Source organism: Zootermopsis nevadensis, unplaced genomic scaffold (assembly GCF_977971745.1).
Source record: "Zootermopsis nevadensis isolate Lab colony 2312 unplaced genomic scaffold, Znev_1.0 Znev_ptg000006l, whole genome shotgun sequence".
Classification (NCBI taxonomy): domain Eukaryota; kingdom Metazoa; phylum Arthropoda; class Insecta; order Blattodea; family Termopsidae; genus Zootermopsis; species Zootermopsis nevadensis.
Window position 1 is genome coordinate 9,560,697 of NW_028259138.1, and position 22,596 is coordinate 9,583,292.

Genomic DNA, 22,596 nt, shown 5'->3' on the forward strand with positions numbered 1-22,596 from the left:
ATCAACCTTATCAAAGATTTTAGCGACTGGTAGTTCAGTATATTCTACTGTAGACAAATATTTTTCTGTCTTATAATATAAGATGGATTCTCAAAATTTCATGTTCAAATAAGCACCATAACACTACAAAAAATCAAAACCCTCCTATAAGTAGGCAAACTTATCTCTCTCTTTCACACACACACAAATCCTTTCTCTTCCTTGAAATTCCACAATAAACAAACCACAATATTTTTTTACACATTTACAGTACTGTATATAGTAAAATACAAATAAATTAAAAAGTACAAATATAGAATAATATAACAATGCAACCAGAGGAGTGGGGCATATAGTGAATGCACTCTATCACAACTGTGACCTGTTTCTGTTCACTTTACGAATTCTGTGAGAGAAATCTGATTTGTCATGATGTTGGCCTTTCACTACTCTAATTCAGAGTTAATAATTCAAAGCCAGTCTACGTACCATAACTAAAATATATTGTGTACAGTTTTATGAAGGATGAAGCAACAGTTAGACTGCAGATTACTTTTAAGGAGACATGTGCTGAAACTGGAGATGGAATAAATAACTTTAAAGAACAAGCATTCAAAACTGAACATAAATTACTGTAATATTTGCCACAATGTGCCGATATCATCAAAATAACAATATTCACATTTTACAAGAATTCAAAATAAATATAACAATAATTTAATCCTGACATTTGCTAGATTACAAGATCTTTCATTTCCTATTTCTAGTGTCCTTTTTTCTGGCTTGAATTCCCTTCTGTGCACCTTTACGAGCAGCATGGCATAAACTTGTGAACTGGCCCGCACTCTTCTTCTTACTGAAAAAAAGACAACACAACCAAGTTTAAATGTGTATAATTATGCAATATGTAAAATCAAGTTCTAAGCCTTGGTCTGTTGTAGCCCCTGATCCTTGACGATCTTTCTTGTTCCATTTTCGAAATATGTATTTTCCAGTTCCATCACTTGCTGCTGCCATAAAGATGCCAAGTAAATACATTTTCATTCATCCTAACACACATACACTGAGCATAACAATTTCAGATGCCTGCCTAGAAACCTTCATGGTTATGCACAATGCAAGCAAAAATGAAAAGTATCTCAAACATTTGTTCTTAGTGAACTTTTTAATAGCAAAACTGACTGAAAATGCATAACAAAATTTGCAAGTTGTGCTATCATGCAGTAATGTCTTTAACATGTAATGAATTATTATAATGCCACAAATTTAACTGTCTGGTAGTCACGATCAACGTAATGTATTGGGTGACTAAGCATGTCTGTGCTCACCATATTTCATCATTACCTTTTCATTTAATTGGGTGAATCGTTAACTTTTAAGATTACAGTGTTATCAGCAGGCTAGCTTTCCCGCTGCCTAACTCCAATTTGATATCAATCCCCACATTGTATTATGACAGCTGCCGAAGTATCAGTTGCAGAAGAAAGAGTGTTTCAGTTCACAAACTGATTACTGAGAAAAACACTGCTGCATAATTAATGTCAGAACTCTTTGCTGTGTACTGAGGTGGATCTCATTAAAATGTTTTTTGGCTGGTTTCCAAAAGGAGAAAAAAGATACAAGCTGTATGCATCCGCATGTCTCACATTATTAAATAATGTAGCAATCAATAAATACAAGTGAAACACGGTGATGTGGGCTTCGTATAAACTGTTATGTACAGGTATCACTCAACTGAGAATCGATAACATTTGATTTAAAACCTCACATGGCAACACCTGATATGAAACACAAAAGTCTGTTTCGTGTCAAGAGGAGGGAGTACAGATAAAAAATGAAACAAGCTGAAACAATTTTTTCTCTCTCATAAACCCCAGATCCTTGCAGATACTTACCGTCTACTCAGCAATTTGCGAGAGAGGGGTAGGTATGCATATGGGTCAGGTTTCCCCTTCTTCTTAATATCACCCTTTGCTTTTCTGGCTTGGTACTCAGCCCCAGTTGCCACTGAAGTCCCGTGAAAATGCCCAGATGGCCGCTTAGTAGGTCGATGAATACCCGAACCTCCCACTGAAACCAAACATATGACTTGTGAACAAAATGAATGAATGAAGTAAAAGCACTCACAATGAATAACAAAAATGCTTGTGGCTTTCATTTTAATCAATAAGAGTGCTGGCAGAAGTGACGGACTTCAGAGTTGTCAATGCTTTACAGAAGACATCAGCACTGGGTGAGAATAAAATTTCTTAACCTGAACTTATTTCCAGGACTTCCCTTAGCATTTTCTGATGTTTCACAACCCATCATCCTCCACAGAGTTATATGCTGCATCATGACACCCCTCCTGCAGTGTGTCTTAATAATATTATAACCTTTGCAATTTATTATTCATTATCATCCTATCGTTCAGTGCCATACAGTATAGTGACCTACCAACAGTGCCACTGAAAATATATAAATAAAATAAAGAAGTATAATAAAATTTATCTAAACGAATTCATGCATAGGTCAAACAACAGAATCCTGATTGAGTGAGAAATCTACAGCTTTCTTTTACAAAATAATGTAAGGACAGTATTACCCTGATACTTCATGGCAGGCTGATTTGCATCTGTGCTTTCACTAAACTTCCTCTTCCGTCCAAGTGGTGCCCTCAAAGACTTCCCGTCCTCTTCTTCATTATCTGCACATAACAGGTTTTGCAATCTTTATCTGCTATTTAGTACATTATGTATTACTCTGCCTAGCTTTTCCTTACTTGAACATTGTCCACAATCAAAGTAGAAATGTCTTTGGAAAAAGACACAGCAGAAGATAAGGAATGTTTACATAACAAAAACAAAACAGTCTGCCTCATCGGAAATTCACCATCAGAAGGTATTTTACTGTGTTTCGCATTGGCAATTATTTCCATGCTGATAACTTACCACTGTCCAAGTTGCGAGCATGTTCATCTTCACCACTACTGTTGTCCTCAGTAATAATAAGCCTGCCATCTGACGCTGTTTTAAACGCTGACTGCTTTTTCTTTTTGTTCTGCACTGCCACAATGCCCTGTTCACCAGGCTGTGTTGCTACAAAATAACAGCAAAAACTGAGTAACCCATTTCATCTCTGTCCATTGTAACACACACGACAACAAATATGAACCAAATAAAGCTGCAATAAACTGATATGGCACATAAAGCTTTCCAATTTAATGCACTGCTTTCAACATGAACAGATCTTAATGAAGACTACACAGAAGAAATAAAATCACTTTACAGACCAAATAATATAAAAATCCATTGACACAATTATTTTATTTAGTTTTACCCATTAACAGACTTCCATGCCATATATGTGACCAGTCCTGTCACACAATTTATAAATTTTTATTACAAAATGCTTGTATTTTGTCCAAAATGTATCGTTCATCTGAAAAGCTGTAAACTTTGTTCACAGCAAGATGTTCTGAAGGAATGTAATATTTTAAGCAGGTGCCATTCATTAAGTCAAAAGCATTTCTCAGTTTCCATTCTCATAGTTTTGATCTTTGTGTCAGTGGCACTGTCATTGCTTAAAAAGTGTAAGGATACACAAAAGCAATGTACAGAATAGAGTCCTTGTTGATAAGGGGTGCCACATTCTGTCTTTTGCCATGTGTCACCTGTGAACTGAATCCTTCTTTGGAATATGTCTGCTGTCCCCACCTGGACAATAAATTTTAATAATTTCAACTATTTAAAGTAATTTTAATATTTATACAATTCTGTTAATCAAAAGTATCCTAAACAAAAATTCAGCTTAAGATGGTCTATTTTGGATCAATATCATGGAGTAAACCCGTAAATAATAAAATAAAATAGTCATGTGGATGGATTTGTTGTTATTTGGTTAAATCATCACACAACAGGATGCTTTTAATTAAGACTGTACAGACCAGTTATCTTCCTTGCAGCAGTCCTATCAGTGAAGTCTACAATATTATCTGCATCCTCATGGATCCATGTACTCAAATCCTTCTTTTTCTTTTTTGATTTTACTGCAGGAACTGCATCTACTTCCAAGTCAGATTCTTCTGATTCAGCCAGGATTTCTTCAATGCTACAACACATGCAATACGACTGTTGACATTTCAGGCACTGATTTTGCATCAGTCTTATATGATTAAATCTCATGTCTTGTATGGATGTTTCTGAGACTTTCTGATGCCAGCATTTTTTATTAGCAACAAACTCAGTTTGGTACAATCTGTTAATTACAAGTGAAATGGTCACACTTATGAACCCATTATCGTGTAAGTTCTTTTCTTAATTAAATAAACATGTCGTTCAAGAATTCTGGACAGAAATACTGATGAATAATGCCAATGACAAGCTTCAGGCACAAGAAACAAGCAAAGACAATCAAACGGTGAATATGAAGATTTCTGTCTTCTTGGTCGTTGCGCTGTGTAGTCTGGTCAATGTTTACAAACGTTTCAGAGGTCATACTGCCTCCATCATCGCCCTGATGACGGAGGCAGTATGACCTCTGAAACATTGGTTAACATCGACCAGACTACACAGAGCAACAACCCAGAAGACAGAAACCTTCAAAGAAAATCAACATGCTGGCTTGGAAATACATGATATGATATGACTATCACTCAACACAGAATTTATACTAGCATAATATAAAGGCTGGATTTGAAGAAAATTACATAAATTAAATAATGAAAATACTGTGTGTAATCATCCAGAAGTGGATGGCTATTTGGTTCATAAAATAGCATGTAAAATATTAAAAAGGGAGCAAGCTATGAAAATGGAATTTCAAGCATAACTGAGACTAAGTACACAAGGCTCTTCCTTCTGTAAATACAGCTTATTAGACCTACCACCATTCTTCATCATCATCATCATCTTCATTCACTGGTGTATTCATCTGAGCGAACAACTTCTGACATAGCTTCCATCATCCAAGAATAATAAAAACTATTTACAAACCTTTTAGGACGTGATTTCACTGAAAATGATTCTTCCAGATCACTCTCATTTTCATCTATAGCATCCTTGGCTTGCATTTTCTTCTTCCTACTATGGATCTTGCGCAGATTCCGCAATCGTTTATGAGTGATCAGGTCACTTGCTGGAACTATTGCCACTATGGTTTCAAATCCAAACTTACGGACTAGACGATCAAACAAGTTACGGGTCTTCAAGCGAAAATGATGTTTGCAGTCTTCTGTCATTCCTACAATGCTCTTCACCTAGAAAAATGAAGGAACAATGGTAACCACCTACAACTCAGAGATTATGTATTTTTATTTACTGCCTCATTCTCCTTTGAATTTTTATTTCAATAGACAAATTAATTAAACCATCAACAACATATACAATCCACTTCCTTCACACTAACTCTATGAATAACAAACCTTAGTTCATGAATGAGTTGCAACAGACCTTTGGCAAAATAAAAGGAGGATAAGGAATAGAAGAACAATTTAGTGACGTCAAATTGCTGGATTTCAACTACCTTTCATCAGGCACAAAGATGTTGTAATTTCCTTATCTACTAAAACTTTCATAATTATCAATGAATTTGAGGATACTTACAATAAGAGAAACTTCCGGTGCAACAGTGTCGTATAAAAATGAAGTGAGAAACATTTTGATGAAACTTAGTGCTGATGCCACTGTCTCTCGTGTGTGTGAAGTCAACAGCAAACATATGTTCTCCAACACTATCTTCACCAAGTCCAAGGGCATGGAATCTGAATCCAAAAACAACTGATTAAACAAGTGCAAAAAGGTGTATGCCAATGGAATATTCATATTCTAATAATGCATACTTTACTATTTTGCATACTTCATTGGCTCTGATGTTAATTTAATTTGGGCTTCATATTTAGTGATTAAAACAAACAAATTCCCCACTTAATGGTACCTGCACCTTGTCGTGGTGGTGGGGCATAGCATAGCTACTGGTAGGGCCTCCCTAGCCAGATTGGTCGAGAGGGAGAGGTCAGACTAAGACAGATACCCTAGTCCTCTAGGTTGGGGGTTGGTCGCAAGGCTAACAACCTTGCACCGTAAAAAGGAAGATGTTTCGAAACGTCTATCAAAACCTCAGAAGACGGACCTAACAGAGGACCAAATGGAAGAGGAGAACTGAGGGGCCATGGACCGAATACGGACCGGAGAGACATAGAAGAAGAAGAACAACAAACAAATTAAATTAATGTAGACCCTCATTACTAGTTTCTTTCAAAATATGTTAGCAGGTTCGTGTACTTAACTAATGCATCAAGTTCAATTACTCAGACACCCAAAACTCACTTGAAAATTTTGAGGTTCACAAAGATTCAGACTATGGAAGAATCCTTTCATCGTTCTATTCTTTAAATTCATCAGGTGTCTAACCCTCCCTCCACCTACCTTATCATCCAACCACCCAAACTTGCTGGGATAATGCAGCAGTGATTAATGGATGGTTGCAGCATTTTCATTACACATTTGCACATAATGGTGAAGATTTACTTTGTAATTTCTTAATAAGTTCCAACTACAACATATTTTAACATTCACTGAACTAACAGGTTATCTCGTAATAAAATCTATCAAACCATGTCATTTAATTTCATGTCCTATACATTAATTCAAAATTGGCTTTGGTATTGTGGCCCACATGAGGTAATACAATCATAATGAAACACATCTGCAATGAGCCTATCTTTCTGTGGCTCCAATGATATACGGGTCCGCAGAGTCCGCGCGGTCTGAGGCGTGGGCCTTGTGCCGCTTGGTCGCTGGGACCGTGAGTTCAAATCCCACTCAAGCCGTGGATGTTTGTCCGCCTTTTTCTGTGTTGTGCTGTCCTGTGTACAGGTAGAGGCCTTGTGACGGGCCGACCCCTCGTCCAAGGAGTTCTACCGAATGTCTATAGATCAAGCCAACGAAAAGTTGTGACCCGCAGTGCTCAGGCACTTGAAGAACGGGCCGTTCCCAGTATTCCAGTATCCCCATTGACACAAAGTTTTCAGGTTGGGTTGAAGTACAGGTTTGAATTTTACAAAATTTCCAGTATTCACAATTAACTACTCATAAACAATACTTCAGTAGCAAACATTATTTTAGGCGTGATTTCCAAAAGAGACAATGCTTACACATCATTTACATGACCACTCCTTATTTACAGAGAAATCAAAATGTTAATAAAAGAATCATTTATGACATTTTATCATGACATCAACATCTGCTATATTTTCACTGTAAGAAAATTACACGCACCTACCTCTGAACTCATGAGTAACTCTGGCCAATGCAAGAATGGTTGCAGATATCAGTGTCGGTGAACCCGCAAGCCCAGTTAGCAGCAGCCCCATGTAGTCTTTCATTGTATTTTCTCCTGAATAGTCCAGTTTCTGCCAAGACATACACATTAAAGGGTCACGCATGTTATATATGCATCTCCCATTAGTAACTTGTGAATCAATTTGCTAATTTCCATAAAACTTGGTAGGAAGGTCTTACCACTGGAGGTCACATTACTGCCACATTTCTTTAAGTTCCATGCTGTGATTTCCTGATATTTCTTACATGCACAAACTTTTTATTTTGTTAGAGGCGAAGAGGAAAGCATTCAGGAAAATTCAAAATGGATCATGGGCTGTGGCTTATGCCTGGACCACCAGGTCCCTCATGACAACCAAGGCTGAACAATGGGATGTCATTTGAAACTGTATTAAGTCACATAAAATCTGGTAAATAAAGGTTACATACACAATAAAACACTGAAAAAAAAAACATGAATTAGATGGATCCTTACCTGCATCACATGACCAATCAGAACCAACAAACTGTAAGCTGCTGAGCGACACCGCTCATTAATATCCTTACAGCAGAGGATGGCTTCAGGAACAATCTGCTTCAACATATCCAGTTGGGATTGATCCAGCCTTGTCACCAGATGACTAAGACATCGAAGACGTGGCTACAAAATATCAGTAGTTGTTTATTGCTGAACAATGGATTTGGGGGGGGACCTAACACACAATATGCCATTACCTAAATGAGTACAGAAATTTTGGAGGTAACCAGGTCCTTTATGTACTTATTGTGATGTCCGTTTTGCATCACATACCTGTATTACCACAAGTTTCATGATCAGACATTGACATTCTTTGAAATTTAAAAAACTGAAATGGATTTACAATGTACCTAAGGGAATGGGAGATTGATAACTTAATCTTTTAACATCCAAAGGTCAACTTTTTTCTTGTCTAAAAACATCCCTTTAAATAAATGCAAAGTTTGAACATTATATTTATTCAAAACAAAACCAAGATGGGCATGCATTAAGAAAAATATTTATAAACAAATTACTCAGATGTACTCAAGTGTGGCTCTTAACAGCTTTAAATTATATGAATAATGTAATTTGTACAAATGACTAAACAAAATTAACCATATTATTCATATCGGCATTTCACTGCCTCAGATAAATTATTAAATGGCCTTGATTACTATTTTACAATCTGCGTACCGAACACTGCAGCTCAGTGACTAGTACTACCGCGCCCTTTGTAATTCATAATCATTATATCACCTGTTGCAATATAACAACCTGAGTCATTGAAAAGCTGTGATAAAATAATCTGACAATCATAAAACGTTTTAAACATATTAAACGACAATAATAGTACCCATTTGGAGTTTGTCAGAAAAAGCATATGAATACAAAGACCATATTACATAAAAGAACACAAATAAGGAATATTAACTCACTCCTTTGCTGAAGGCAGCTGAAGTGGACAGGGAATGCAGAAGAAGTCTCTGTAAATTCAGCAGATTGTCACTCACAAAAGCTTTACAAGAATCTGAACTACTCCCACACAATTCCTCTAGCAACCTAAGAAACAAAATGAGAAAAATCATCATTTTTGTTCTGCATCAAATAATATTAGAATTATCAAACTGAGGATAAACACTGTAAATTTTTATCTGCCATCACACAAACCATAATCTTCAGACTTCAAACAATACATTCAGCAATCTTCTGAACACTAATTATTTATTAATATTAATAATATAAATATGATACAGTTAGAATTTGAGGTTTTCATGGCAGTGATGGGTGTCTTCTGGGTTGTTGCACCGTATAGTCTGATAGAAGTTTACCATTGTTTCAAAGATCCTTGCTTCCTCAATCATCAGGGTGACAATCACCCTGATGATGGAGGTTTTTGTATACTTGCTTACTCACCTGTAGGCCTTCTTCTGTTCATGGAGGTTTTTTGTATTGGTCAACCTATCCTCACAACAGGAATACAACAGAGTAAGCCGTGATTTGTCCTGATAAGGTAAGAGTGCTCGCAAGAGGTCCAGAACACTTTCTTTTACAAATGTATCCACATCTCCAGTATTTAACTTTTCCAAAGCTCGATCAAATAATTCTTGGCAGAGCTCAGGACTGGCAATTTGTAAGTAAACCTGTAACCAGATAATCACTTATACACAGCCTCTACCAATCATAGGATTGTAGATTCATACACATGTAAATAGACGAGGCCAGATTAATCACATAATTAAATATCAACATGACAAGAGACCAAATATTTGCCTCCCTAAAGAAAAGTAATCTGACTTAAGTATGATACTGAAAATAATTTCTCTGACTATGCCTGAAAATTAACTACATAGCAGTACCCTGATAGTCTCATATGCAGCAAGCCGCTGACCCTCCTCGTCTGTGCCATTTGGTTTAGAAGTGTACAGGTTGAAGAGGATGGGCAAGTAGTTCTTGGCAAATCGAGCCATCTCCTTCACATTCTCCTCATTGTTTGCTTCTTGGCTGCTCGTTATCAGCTTGCGTAAGGCTGTCATTGTATCCAGTCGTAGATCTTTGTACTCTCCAATAGCTGTTCCAAGAATTTTCGCAATAACCTTTCAAAAATAAAAATACAGAATGATCATGACTCTTAACATGAACATTGTTGTATGCAATGCAAATCATGGAATTTTTACACATGCAGGAAGTCAAATAAATGAATGACTCAAAATAAATGACAAGAAAATTAAAGTACATGAGAATGGAAACATGAAAATCCTCCCTGACAACTGAAAATAAAAAGAGATGTAGTGTGCACAAATAACAATGAAGAAAACAATGCCATGTTATTTTATTAATGACTATTGTTTTGCTATCTGATTATGTAAACCAAGTAATGGCAAAGCCAAAATCACTACCATTAAGTGAAGACACCAACAATTATTTATTTTCATCCGTCTTATCACAATATTTAAAATTTCTTATAATTAAGATAATAAAATATTATTGATGTTCCACATCGATTGATCGATTTACACTTTGGAACATCCTTTACACAACATGTTTCAGTTTTTATAAAACCATCTTCAGATGTATAAGATTTTCGAACTTAAAACTCAAATATTATTCCATTTGGTGATGTTTTATGCCATTTGTTTTTCGAATTTGGGCGAAGTGTTGTCTTTTCTTAAATTTAATCAGATGTACATATCGGTCTGATTAAATTTAAGAAAAGACAACACTTCGCCCAAATTCGAAAAACAAATGGCATAAAACATCACCAAATGGAATAATATTTGAGTTTTAAGTTCGAAAATCTTATACACCTGAAGATGGTTTTATAAAAACTGAAACATGTTGTGTAAAGGATGTTCCAAAGTGTAAATCGATCAATCGATGTGGAACATCAATAATATTTTATTATCTTAATTATAAGAAATTTTAAATATTGTGATAAGACGGATGAAAATAAATAATTGTTAGACTATTCACAATATGACGCAATTACACTATCTTATGAAGACACCAAGTAAACTGACACAGACAATACTCAGAATGGACAGAGAATTCAGATTTATTTTTTAAATGATAAGACAATTTTCAATTATCTTGTTTTGAACCCAATAACTGGAATCTCGCATATAAAAATTGCATTAATTTGTGTACTTCATACATTATAATTACCCTGGAATGTATCCTTACAGATCTTTTAAACAAAGTCTGAAGTATAATATTTAACATAAACACTAACATCAGAAACTCTTTGAACATACCTTGAAGTCATCCTTTAGATCAGTTGGATTTTTACAGAAGCATGGAAGCAGAGCCCAAATCTGAGACTGCAGAAGCTTAAAGCTGTGGGCTCCAACTTCATCACCCACATCTTGCAGAGCAATACTTCGCTTCCTATAAAGTAATTAAAGCAAGAATTCATCCTCAAACACACACATGAAACTGATGGGTCATAGCCACATGTACTGTACTATGGAGCACCAACATGGCATATACATATAACCCTAAAAGGGTTCTAATGATGATGCATTACATTCAACATTGCTGTTTCATTCAAAAATGAGACCACTATGTTTTGGAAGTGTGCTCCTATCTTTGAGTGAAAATACCTATTCTGCTGGGTTAGATAGAAGGGGCTAATCCAAATCCTTGGTCCAGGAATTGGGATTAGCTAGGAAGAGGAGGAGACAAAGATGGTGATATCAATGTTTAAAACACTGAAGTCTTTCATCATGGGAGAAAGAGCTGTACAAACACGTGCAATTCAGTTATTTGGTTTGTAGAAAGAAGTCTGTTTCTTTGGAATGCTAAAAATACTTGCCCAAATTAGAACAAAATTTTGTTTTTAAAGTTCAGTACTAATGTCATAAAATTACATTCACAAAGAGCAGAACTATTACATGCAAAGACACGTAGTTAAACAATGAAACTTATGTATGTACTCTTACTTGCAGACAGTTGCCAAGGGAAGGAAGTAGCTGAGAAAAAACTTAATGCGTGAACTACACATATTTTCTCGTAGTACTGGTAGCAACCAGCTGCGTTTGAACTCATAGTTTGTCTCCTCTCCAGTTATCTGTCACAAAATAAATCACAGCACATTTTACATTAATGCCCCTCCATCATCTATTCAAAATATCACTGTTGAACACGATAATTGTGTGGTAAAATTTAAATTCTCAATTAATAAAACTAACAGACATCCTAGAAATTAGTCATCATGTTGTAACAAACCAAACCCTTCCAATGCACAGAATCAAATTTATGATACCTGTAGTGAAATGGCATTCAGCACAATCTCAGGTCCCATTGAACGGATGGCTCTGCCCACAGCAAACTCTAGTTCATTTATGTTAGAAAACCTGTATGAGTCTCTCAGCTCAGCAAGCAGTTTGAGGCAGGACATCATAAATCCACTGCATGTTGCACCTCCTACCTACACAAGACCAACATGGACACCATTCAGCTGTAGATCTACAACCCTCTTCCTCATCTTCCTGACAATTTAACTGCATGAAAGAAGTGTGATAACACGCAGAAATGTACTTATGAAAATAGATATGATAGAAGCCTTCTCTATCTTCCCATAAGCATTAATCCTCTATCTACATTCTTTCCCTACTATCTTCTACGTCCTCGCTTTCTGTAACAGTGGCTGGTTATTCAATACTGGATCAGAGAAAATGATCACAATTTACAAAAACCCCGACTTAAAAAAAAGTAAAATCTGAAAAGAGCAAAAATAAAGACAGCGAATTATGCTAGAAGATCAAATGAAAAAGTATGGAAAACAACAAAAACTTAATGGGAAATTTGATCCCAGTATTCCATTCAGCATGGAGCCAAGTTTTGGCATACCTTTGGTTAACATTCAGCATTAAAATAGATCCATGTAACATTATGAACAAAATTCCTTGGTGTGTCTATATCACAAAACAGCTCAAAATTACGTGATATGGAGATACTTTACCTCAAACCACACAGCCAGAAGATGCAACACATGACGCCATGATGAGTGGTACTGATAGGTGAGGCAATTTTCAATAACACCAAATAACCTTCCAAGTGTCTGATAATAAGTCTTGACTAGTTCAGCAGAACATGCTGTTGCAACACAATCCTCTGTCACAGCCTTCAAAGTTAAGGTGGCAGCACTCATAACCTCTGCCTTGTCAGAAAGCCACAAGCGAGTGCTGGTAGAGAAGATACGTGGTAAATGTGCCAAACACAGAGAGAGGTCCAGCCTGTGCCATAAACAAGAGCTTAATTAATATAATGGCAGGAAGGGAATATAAATACAGATGATTCCAATCCAGCAAAATCATGTTCCGCAGTTTAAAAAAGTGTTTTCTTCCAGAGTAAGACAGTGAACAGAATGGCAGGCACATCTGTACATGATACACTAAATAAACATATAATTATAAATACCCATCAAAAAATTGCAAAATGTGTCTAAAAAGGATATCAACAGGGAAACAAAGTTTTTCTGTGGATGGCTGTCTTCTGGGTTGTTGTGCAACAACCCAGAAGATAGCCATCTTCAGACAAACAGCCATGAAAACCTAAAATCCTACAAAGTTTCTCTGTGCTTTGTGTGGAGTTCATCTGCATCCTGAAGGCTGCTACATAAATTACTGTTCGTAATGTCAATTATTATTTCACCTTTCATAATTTGTGAAATATGATTATGTCTTCAGACAGCTGAAACCCAACTCCCACCAACTTCTATGACATTTTGAATGTGAAAAATGTTTATGTAGTACTGACAAATTTTAATGTTCCTGAATACTGCAACTTATCAATAAAATCTGAGCATAAAAACACCCTTTTAGGATAGAAGCTCATAATGTAGCTATTCAAATATTTGTTCTTTGAAGAAAAAATAAGATAATGTGATATTAATGTAAATTAATTCCATCAAGATTAAGACTGTGATGATAAATGTTAACAGATTAATGATTACCGGTACTAATATACAATGGCTTGTCACAGGGCAGGAAAGACAAAATAAAAGTTACTGAAGATTCATTATGCTTCAGGAGATTTCCTTCTGTTATTTGACCAGTAGAAGGAATATTTTTAATGTGTTAACTGAAATATAATATAGTCTTCTGCTACACTAGTTATCAAAACCTTGAGTTTTTTTTACCAAACACTGTGTTAATTATTACTAAAATTAGAAGAATCTAGAGTGAGATTGTAAGTTACCTTGCTAGATTAATGTAACCCTCTTGTAAGACAGCAAGCCATGCCAGAGTTGCCTGGGTGTCACTAGAAGCTGGTTGATAGTCAAACAATGCTACTATCAACTGAGCATTACGCTGTGGTGGTAAAGATGAGGAAGGAGGCCGTGACACAAACAGACTGTGTAGGCTCTGCATGCAGCATGATGTAACCAGAATGTTACCAAGGGTCATTACCTTAAGGACACTCTCACACAAAGCCTATAAGAAACACAACAACTTCAATCAACTGTTAATTCACTTCGCTACTTAAATTCTAATATAGACACCATCACAACAGTCAATAACCAATGTGTCAGAAAGAAATCAAGTATTAAAATGTACACTTTATACCAATCTTTGTTACGAATAGGAACAATCACAGTATGGTTTGTGGTCTCTGTTAATCAGAGACCACCGCACCAAATGCTTTTCAGGTTACACATTGTTAGAAGAAACTGATGAAACATTTCCTAAACCAACATTACCGCACTTTCTAGTGTGTGGCAACACTACCCATTCCAAGTGCCATCTTAATGTTCACAACTTCTTTTTTTGTGCGCATGAACCTTAGTCACAGTACAGTGTACAGTGCTGATAAAGTTCTGTTAAACATGAGTATCGAAGGCACATACTTACAATGGTTTAAGGTTAAAGAAAGGCAGAAAATAATTAAAGTGACAGAGAAAATCAAAAATTGCACGAGTAACAGAAAATATAATGTTATTGAAGTTTTATAAGTGACTGGAAACCAATGCAAATCACAAAGATTTTCATTGCTAGGAAGGACAACTGGTCCTGACCACATGAGCGCAGATGACAATGACAACAGAAGTGGATGACAAAGTAATCACAAGGACACTTTTAACTTGATCTCGCATAATTTTATGTTTGATCTGAGGAAGCAGTATTAGAATGGTAAGACAAAGATATAGTTAAGATTTTCCCATGTACCAATTTTGTGTTGCAGGATGTCTGTATAAAACTTAAACAATACTAGATGAAGAAAGCTGCCAAATCTTGGAAAACACAAGGCCATAACAAAATAGGAACATCTTGTTCAGAACTCCAAAACACAATGTATTATGTACCCCTATACCATATTTCAGAACAGTTTTCAAAATTATTCATTCTTAAAATTAGGGTGTGTAATACAAAAAACATACAAACACGCGTTACACACGAGTAAATAAGTTAATCAATATGCTATTTTATATATCAATAAATTTAACTATTTAATTTTTTATTTCTAAAAAATCTGATTCTTAGCTTGAAAAACTAACAGCTATTCAATCAAGCAATTCCTTGCTTTTCATGAAAACTGAAGGTTCATTACTGTATTCATAACTGCTGACCAAAGGTCATTATACTGAGCCAAATTAATCCAGTCGACACCATCATAGCCTATTTTTCTAAGATCCATATTAATATTATCCTCCCATCTTTACCGTGGTCTTCCAACTGACTCTTCCCTTCAGGCTACCTGATCAAAACGTTTTCTGTTTCTCATCCCTCCCACGTGTGCTAGATAACCCGTCCACCTCATCAAAATTAATTTGATCATTCTATTAATATTTATCCGAACAAACATTTGTAATACAAAATTATATGCCCTACGTAGGTGGCTGTAAAGCTGCCGTCAAACTAGGAGCCATCTGATCAGAAAATTTGACTTCAAAGAGTATGTGTCAATGGAATGGCCCATAGTATTATAGTCCATTCTTAATGATATACAGTGAAACCTCGATGCATCGTTTTCGGCGGGGGTGGGAAATAAAAACGATGAATGCGGGAAAACGATAGATGCGGGAAAGCATTAAATTTTTTAAAAAAAACGATGTTTCTCTTTCAAAGTTACTTCTTTTTACCAAAAAAGTCTTTAGTGGACAACTGGTTTGTTGAAACTGTACATTTTAGACCATACAGAGCACTTTCCACGTTCAAAATGTTTTCTTCGTCACGTTCACTAATATTAAGCGCATAAAAGAACGACTTCACTTTCGCCAATGCAGCGTGTGCTTCGGCAAAACTCGGCAAAGCTTCGGGCTCGCATTCGTCGTCTTCCTCACCACTCCCACCCTCTTCGCGAACAATAACAGGATGAATGGAAATACTATTACTGCCGAACACAACGAAACGTAGCTGTTGAAGACCCTGAACCGCTGGAAACGAGATGAACCAGAAGAATGAAAAGTGCCGCCAGCCTTTCCTTTGTACTTATAATAAAAGCATTTGTGAAGAAATTCACACTGCACATGCCATCTGGCATCGCTGGAACGAAATATGAGTGCACCCTAATTAAAATCGTAAAATTTCTGACAATGAGCACCGCCATTCACTCCAACTATCACCCCTGCACCGCTGACCCCTCATTCCAAAAGAATGTGCTGGTTGGGCGACATAACAGGTTACCGCTACTGTGTATTCCAAAAACATTGTGCGTCTTTCGGTATTAATTTATCTCAAAACCCAGCATTTTAAATTCTCAGAAACGATCATTGCGGGAAAATTGTGGGCCGGGACTATGATTTTTGAACGATCGATGCGATAAAACGATAGTTCGAGGAACGATAGAAGCGGGAAAATGTAACATTATTTTATATGGGATGTATTCGGGACCGAACAAAACGGACGATGCATCCGGGAAAACGATAGTTCCGGGAACGATGGATAGAGGTTTCACTGTATATACTACAGACGTAGGTATACCTTTAGTTGTGGTTTGGGAAATGTAGCAAATACCTCCTTCAGCAAGCCAAGAGTATGTAATGTGGTTGTAGACGCCCCACTCTCAATTTGCTTGATCAAATACTTAGCTACATGCAAAGCAGCCGGATGATGTTCTGGAGCATCTTTACTCAACATTAGACTGCTGCCCTTCAGAACTGCACATATGGCATGCTGTGCTGCTTTGCGTACCTAACAACATAAACCATAACTTGAGATGAAGAAAAGGAAAGCAGCCAAACAGAAGACTCATAATACCATAATCACATCAGTTCTACAAAATACAAAACAAAATCTTCACTATATATATATATACTTCCTCATGTTCTCATCACATACGTAACAAGGTTTCCAACCAAAATGTGCATGGCTTTATCTTTCATAGCATGCATGTCTGTTACAAATCCGCCAACATGAACTTCCTTAGTCTGATGAACCAAACTTTAAAGTTCATTGAAACATTTATGAGAAAAACTGCCATATCAGAGGATCAAATAACAAAGTAGACTGGACTTTCAACTTTCCTTCCTAACCATATTTCCTGTCTATATTGTCTGCACAATTATATTCACATGCTTATATCTCACTTTTTGCTTATTATATATCAAATAGTTTATTAATCAGGCTCTTAGTTTTTCTTGCACGTTACTTTTCATTTTATTAGCCAGGCCTTTCAATATATGTTATGAAACATAAATTGCACAGTCAAATTTGTACACATAATCTGTAAATTTGTGTTAAATACAAAAGTATAACATTCAACCAATACAGATGTTAGTAAACTCTCTCTCTGCAATGTTACCTTTGGTTTGGAGTGTGTTATGAAGGTTAAAACTGAGTCAAACACTTGCAATGTGGAAGAACTGGACCACACTGCCAACTCCTGTGCTTGTAGCAACACAGACAGACAACCAATCAGCTGTAAGGAAAGAACTTTCTCAATACAAGTAACAATATTACTACAGGACACAAGACTGCTTACACAAACATCATACTCAAACAAAAAATTGACAGTGGAACCACGGTTCCGGAGAATCTGACGTATTTGTGTAAATAAATGTTTGTAGAACCTAAACCATTTGTGATATGTAAAATCTGAAAACAGATTTGGAAAGCTCAAGAAGTAATACGTATTTCGTATGCAATATGTCCGATCCATCTCTTACAGTTTTCGAGAGGTGGGCGCTTAATGCGCCAGATGCACTGAAAATTGTACACATTGGTTCATTAAAATTACAATAAATGTATAAACAATAATTGTTTATATATTTATTATAATTACAATAAAATACATTACAGATTCTTAAAGGTCCTTATTTACTGATCATTTTACATATAGGTTACATTACCCTTACTCTTACCATTCCTGAGGAATGAACATTTAAAGGTGACTCGGCGCTGGAGCTTACACATCTTCGTAACTAACGCTGTTTTCGCCGAATGACCCTTCCGTATAGACGTATTCACGTCAAAATAAATAATTTATTCTCCTCTTCTTCTTCTTAAAGACTGGATATAGACTGAAGAATTATCCTGCCCTGTATCTATGTTGGATAACATGAAATGTGTCTACCATGTTATCTCCTGACATGTCTCATTCACTTAGAATCCAACAATTTTCCATTGGAAGGTCAATGACCATTTATACTAGTGTGGAAACACACACATTTTTCACTATGGAACCAAACTATACAGTTGAAAACTTAGCACTCATTCTTCATATTTGGAGGGTCCTGGTTTTAAATCTCAGTCCAGAGACTGACAACACTAGCTGAGGTGTTTTGCAATTCTCTGCACTGCTTCCAGACAAACTGTGATATCTTAAATTGAATTAGACCATGACTGCTTCCTTCCAAATCCTCTCCAATTCATTATTCACTACTCATACTATTCAATGCTAGGCAATCTGAGCTACTTATAACAAATAATGTATTGGGCATAAAGTTCCATAGTCGATGCAAGTTCGGTTTTGAATGTAAGAGTAGGATGTATTCTTGCAAAGATCAATATAAGAGAATATAAGATTTGGGCAAATAGTCTAAAGTAAGCTGCAAGAACAGTATCAACACTTTCATAAATTTTTGTCATACTGGCACTTCATTTTTAAATTAAATTCTGAGGTCTACAATTCATTGCTACATTCCACTACTGTTTCGCCAGACTCACTTACCGATCTCAGCAGAGCAGAGTTGTCAGACTCAGCAAACTTGCCAAGAAAGTTCACAAATGTCTTTGCCATTTCTGAGTATTTAAGTTTCAGTACTTCGTGTGGCACCTTCTTAATACCCATCCCAAGTAACATGACAACTGCTGTCACTGATTCTTCTGATTCACAAACGTCAAGAGTTGTCATCTACGAATAAATCATCATAACAAACTTTTAATAAAAATGAGACTTCGTGGATAATTAACTTGCCATTCTTAACAACTGAATGGACTGCCAAACCAGTATCTTCAAAATTATCTATGTCTTATCTCTGGTACAACAATTAGTCTTGCAGAAATTGAATCTGATTTAAAAGCAGATTAAAATATTATAAGTGTTATTAAAACAGGGAACCAGCAGTTTTGGCTTATCACCTTGAATTTGAAACTCTGAGATTATGTGTAAAAATTATATCATGGAAACCAATTCTAGTAGAAATTAAACATAGAAATATATCACTGTTATATATAGCAGATAACAGATGAAACTATTTAAATGAACGTAGGCTTGTAAGTTCTTCCCATGTCAATGCTATTTCAACTGCAATGTTATAAAGCATCATATGATAAGAATATAAGATGATCATCATAATGGTAAAATGGTAAGGATTTGGACAGATGCAATTTCCTAAGCCAAACTTGGGGTATGTATATTTCATGCATGCAAGAGATACGTGATTCAATACATTACAACCCGTACAAATTACGATGCCAACTTCGCAACAGGCATTAAGATAAAATGATGATGCCACACTAAAGCAAATTTTTACATAGGGTAAAGCAGTACACAGTGGGTCAGGCAGATAAAAAGGGTCACTTTAACAAAATGATCTACAGGTGGCAGATAAGCAAACCTTTTCACCACTCATGTTTCTTGAACAATGAATATAATATGGGCATTACTGATGAACTACAAACTCACCAGTGCACCCAGGTATTCAACCGTTGTCTCTTTACCTCCACCAGTTCTGATGACCTCAGTAACGGCAGCCAGAACAGCCAACATTTCTTTGTGAAGTGCCGAATTTGAGCAGAATCCCTTCAGTAACCTGCTCATTACAATTTGCCTTTTAATGCTCTTACTTTCATGCCACAAATCTTAATGCACTATAAAGGTATTCTCTTAATCTACATCATGTCAGTCAACACAAAAGTGAAACTGCTTCTTGAAAAACACATCCTCATTCACAGACTGATTCACGATCTTCCACATGAAACCAATAATTATTCATCTGCTCAAAAAACACATTCACCAGAAGCAATTGTTTAACACTTTATGTGATCAAATTTTATATTTAATCAATTAAGAGTTTAAGGAATCACTGAATGTGTGCTCAAGGTTACAGACGCAGCAATGAATATAAATTAAACAAGCAGTCTCCAACAGGCTGGAAGTTAAGAAGCTTTATCACAAAAAGTGACATTTCAAAATCAAAAGGCCTTGATATTGGTCTGATTATTTCAGATGGCCAGGCATGGCCCCCTGAATATGACATCCATTACAACATTGTGCATGGAAGCTCATTCACAGTAACAATGGCCTTTACTTACTTGTTGAATGACACATTTGAACACTGACTCCAATCACTAGCAAATGTCTGAAATGTTTTGAAAGTCCCTCCAAAAGTTACATCTCCGTCATCATCTTGCAATTCCTCTGAGCTACTTCTGCCTGCACCTAAGAATGCATTGTGCTTCTTCAATGCTTCTGAAGTGAGATTGCCTTCACCTGGAAGTATAACACATATACACAGACACTCATACCAGCTACTAAACAGTTTGGCTATTTTTAACAAATATTATAAAAATTAATTAACCTTCACATCCATTCTCCACCTCAGCAAATAAAGGTACACTGTCAGATATCTGTTCCTTATACGCTTCAAAATTTCATGGATTTGCTTCATTTTAATGTTTTGATACAACAAAATTCATAATAATTCATCACACTATCATGACAGTAAAGTGCTTTGTGAAGTAATAATTTACAATTAAATTAAATCCGTGGTGTAACAGCTCCAGAGAGCCAAAGCCGACTAGCCTGACTTCTGGCCTCACGTTCACATGCCTAAGCAGAGGTGAACGATCATCCAACCAGATACAGGGTGACGTGTGGTCAGCACGACAAACCCCCAGCCATTGCTAGTTTTCCTGACCGGATTACGCTACTTATCGTAGCTCCCCAATTTTCACACGATGCTGGGTTGGCACCGGTCCCTTACACTGGTCGAAAGCTCATGAGAAAATTTCTTCTCCCCCGAGACTCGAACCAGCGCGCATTCTGTATTGCCGGTCTGAAGCATGATGCCTCAGACCACGCGGCTGCGTATAATAAAACTATATTCTACGGGATCAGCGCCAGACAAAAGGACTCTCAAAAAAGACATGTACTGACTAAAGAAAAACTAGATAATATCAGGGCTCAATTAAAACCAAGCCCAAAGTTACGACTTTTGGCTCTTGGCTCTTGAACACTGGATGGCACAATTACAGACCACAAAGGTACAAAGTTGCTGTAGTTATGGCCTTATAAAGGTAAGGTCATATACAGTCTTTTACCTGGAGATTGCAAAGAGTAAGATACTGCAGATGGTTTCAGAAATCAAACAACTTTTTGACCCACAACTTACCTTTTCTTCTGAGGTGTGGTAACTTTAAATGGTTATGAAAACAGCCAAAATAATAGATAATGAGACAAAAAATTCTCATGCTGTTCATGAAGTGCCACTGCATATTTAAGAATTGGGGTTTGTTGTGCAACTGGTGCGTGGAGGACAGTTAGGACTGTATCTTTTAACAAAACAATTTCGAACATCTTGTGATATCTATTCTCTGATTATGTAGCCCTTCTTCAGCCAACTTAAAGATGAAGAAAAATGTTAAGCAAAATAATGCAAAAACTCATACTGTGAACAATTTTATGCTTCCATCAGAAGAAGTTTCTGGCAAACAAGTCATAAACTGAGGACAGTGGCCTTCATGATCACCTGATTTAAATTACAGTATTAAACACAACAGTATACACACAACTACAGTATTAACACGAAAATAATTACACTAGAAAGCATTTTTGTCTTTATAACAGATAAGAATTTTTGGTTGAGAGAAATTCTTCTATGGAGTAGAAGGGGTGAGGAAGGAGATACTCTTTTAGTGCTGGTTTAAACTTCTTCAGGCTTTTTATTAGTGGGGAGAAGATCACTGAATAGCTTAATTCCAGCACAGTAAGCTCCTATTTGATATTTACTGAGGTCAGTGTTTAGAAATTAAGGTTATATCTGCATCTTGTACTTATATTGTGGATATTTTAGTTTGTTTGAAAATGTTCTATGTTGTCCGCTGTATATGATAATAATGAGAGCAAGAATTCGCTGCCTAGAAGAACATTAAATTTCTTAAATATTTTCCCAGATGAGGCTCTCCTCATGATGTGCTTACCAGAATGTTCCTGAAAAAATTTAGACTTTGCCACATTTCTATATCTTTTGATTTCAGGATTCGAACTTGAACTGTGTCCTTTCTTCCATCGTTTCCCTTTTCCCTTTGTTCTATGACGAAAATTAACCATAATTCTCGTTCTGGTCTTAAAACTATGCCACACACGTGCACCACACAAACATGGACCACACTTCCTGTGACGTAAAGGCGATAAAGT

The 22,596-nt window shown here is 36.2% G+C and overlaps 1 protein-coding gene across 1 annotated transcript; it reads right to left on the reverse strand.

Moving 5' to 3' along the window:
• Window positions 1-590: 590 nt before the first annotated feature.
• Window positions 591-22,592, reverse strand: LOC110831478 (RRP12-like protein). The gene is made up of 23 exons (XM_022067507.2): window positions 22,380-22,592; window positions 20,493-20,670; window positions 19,864-19,990; window positions 18,907-19,089; window positions 17,539-17,655; window positions 16,719-16,928; window positions 13,996-14,231; window positions 12,758-13,031; window positions 12,059-12,223; window positions 11,736-11,863; window positions 11,049-11,181; window positions 9,654-9,890; window positions 9,211-9,437; window positions 8,733-8,856; window positions 7,774-7,938; window positions 7,240-7,369; window positions 5,562-5,719; window positions 4,953-5,215; window positions 3,905-4,068; window positions 2,910-3,056; window positions 2,564-2,665; window positions 1,875-2,049; window positions 591-835 (listed from the first exon to the last, which is right to left on the reverse strand). The coding sequence occupies exons 1-23, from the start codon at window positions 22,507-22,509 to the stop codon at window positions 730-732; spliced, it is 3,879 nt and encodes a 1,292-aa protein (XP_021923199.2). The 5' UTR covers window positions 22,510-22,592; the 3' UTR covers window positions 591-729.
• Between the last annotated feature and the right edge of the window lie 4 nt (window positions 22,593-22,596).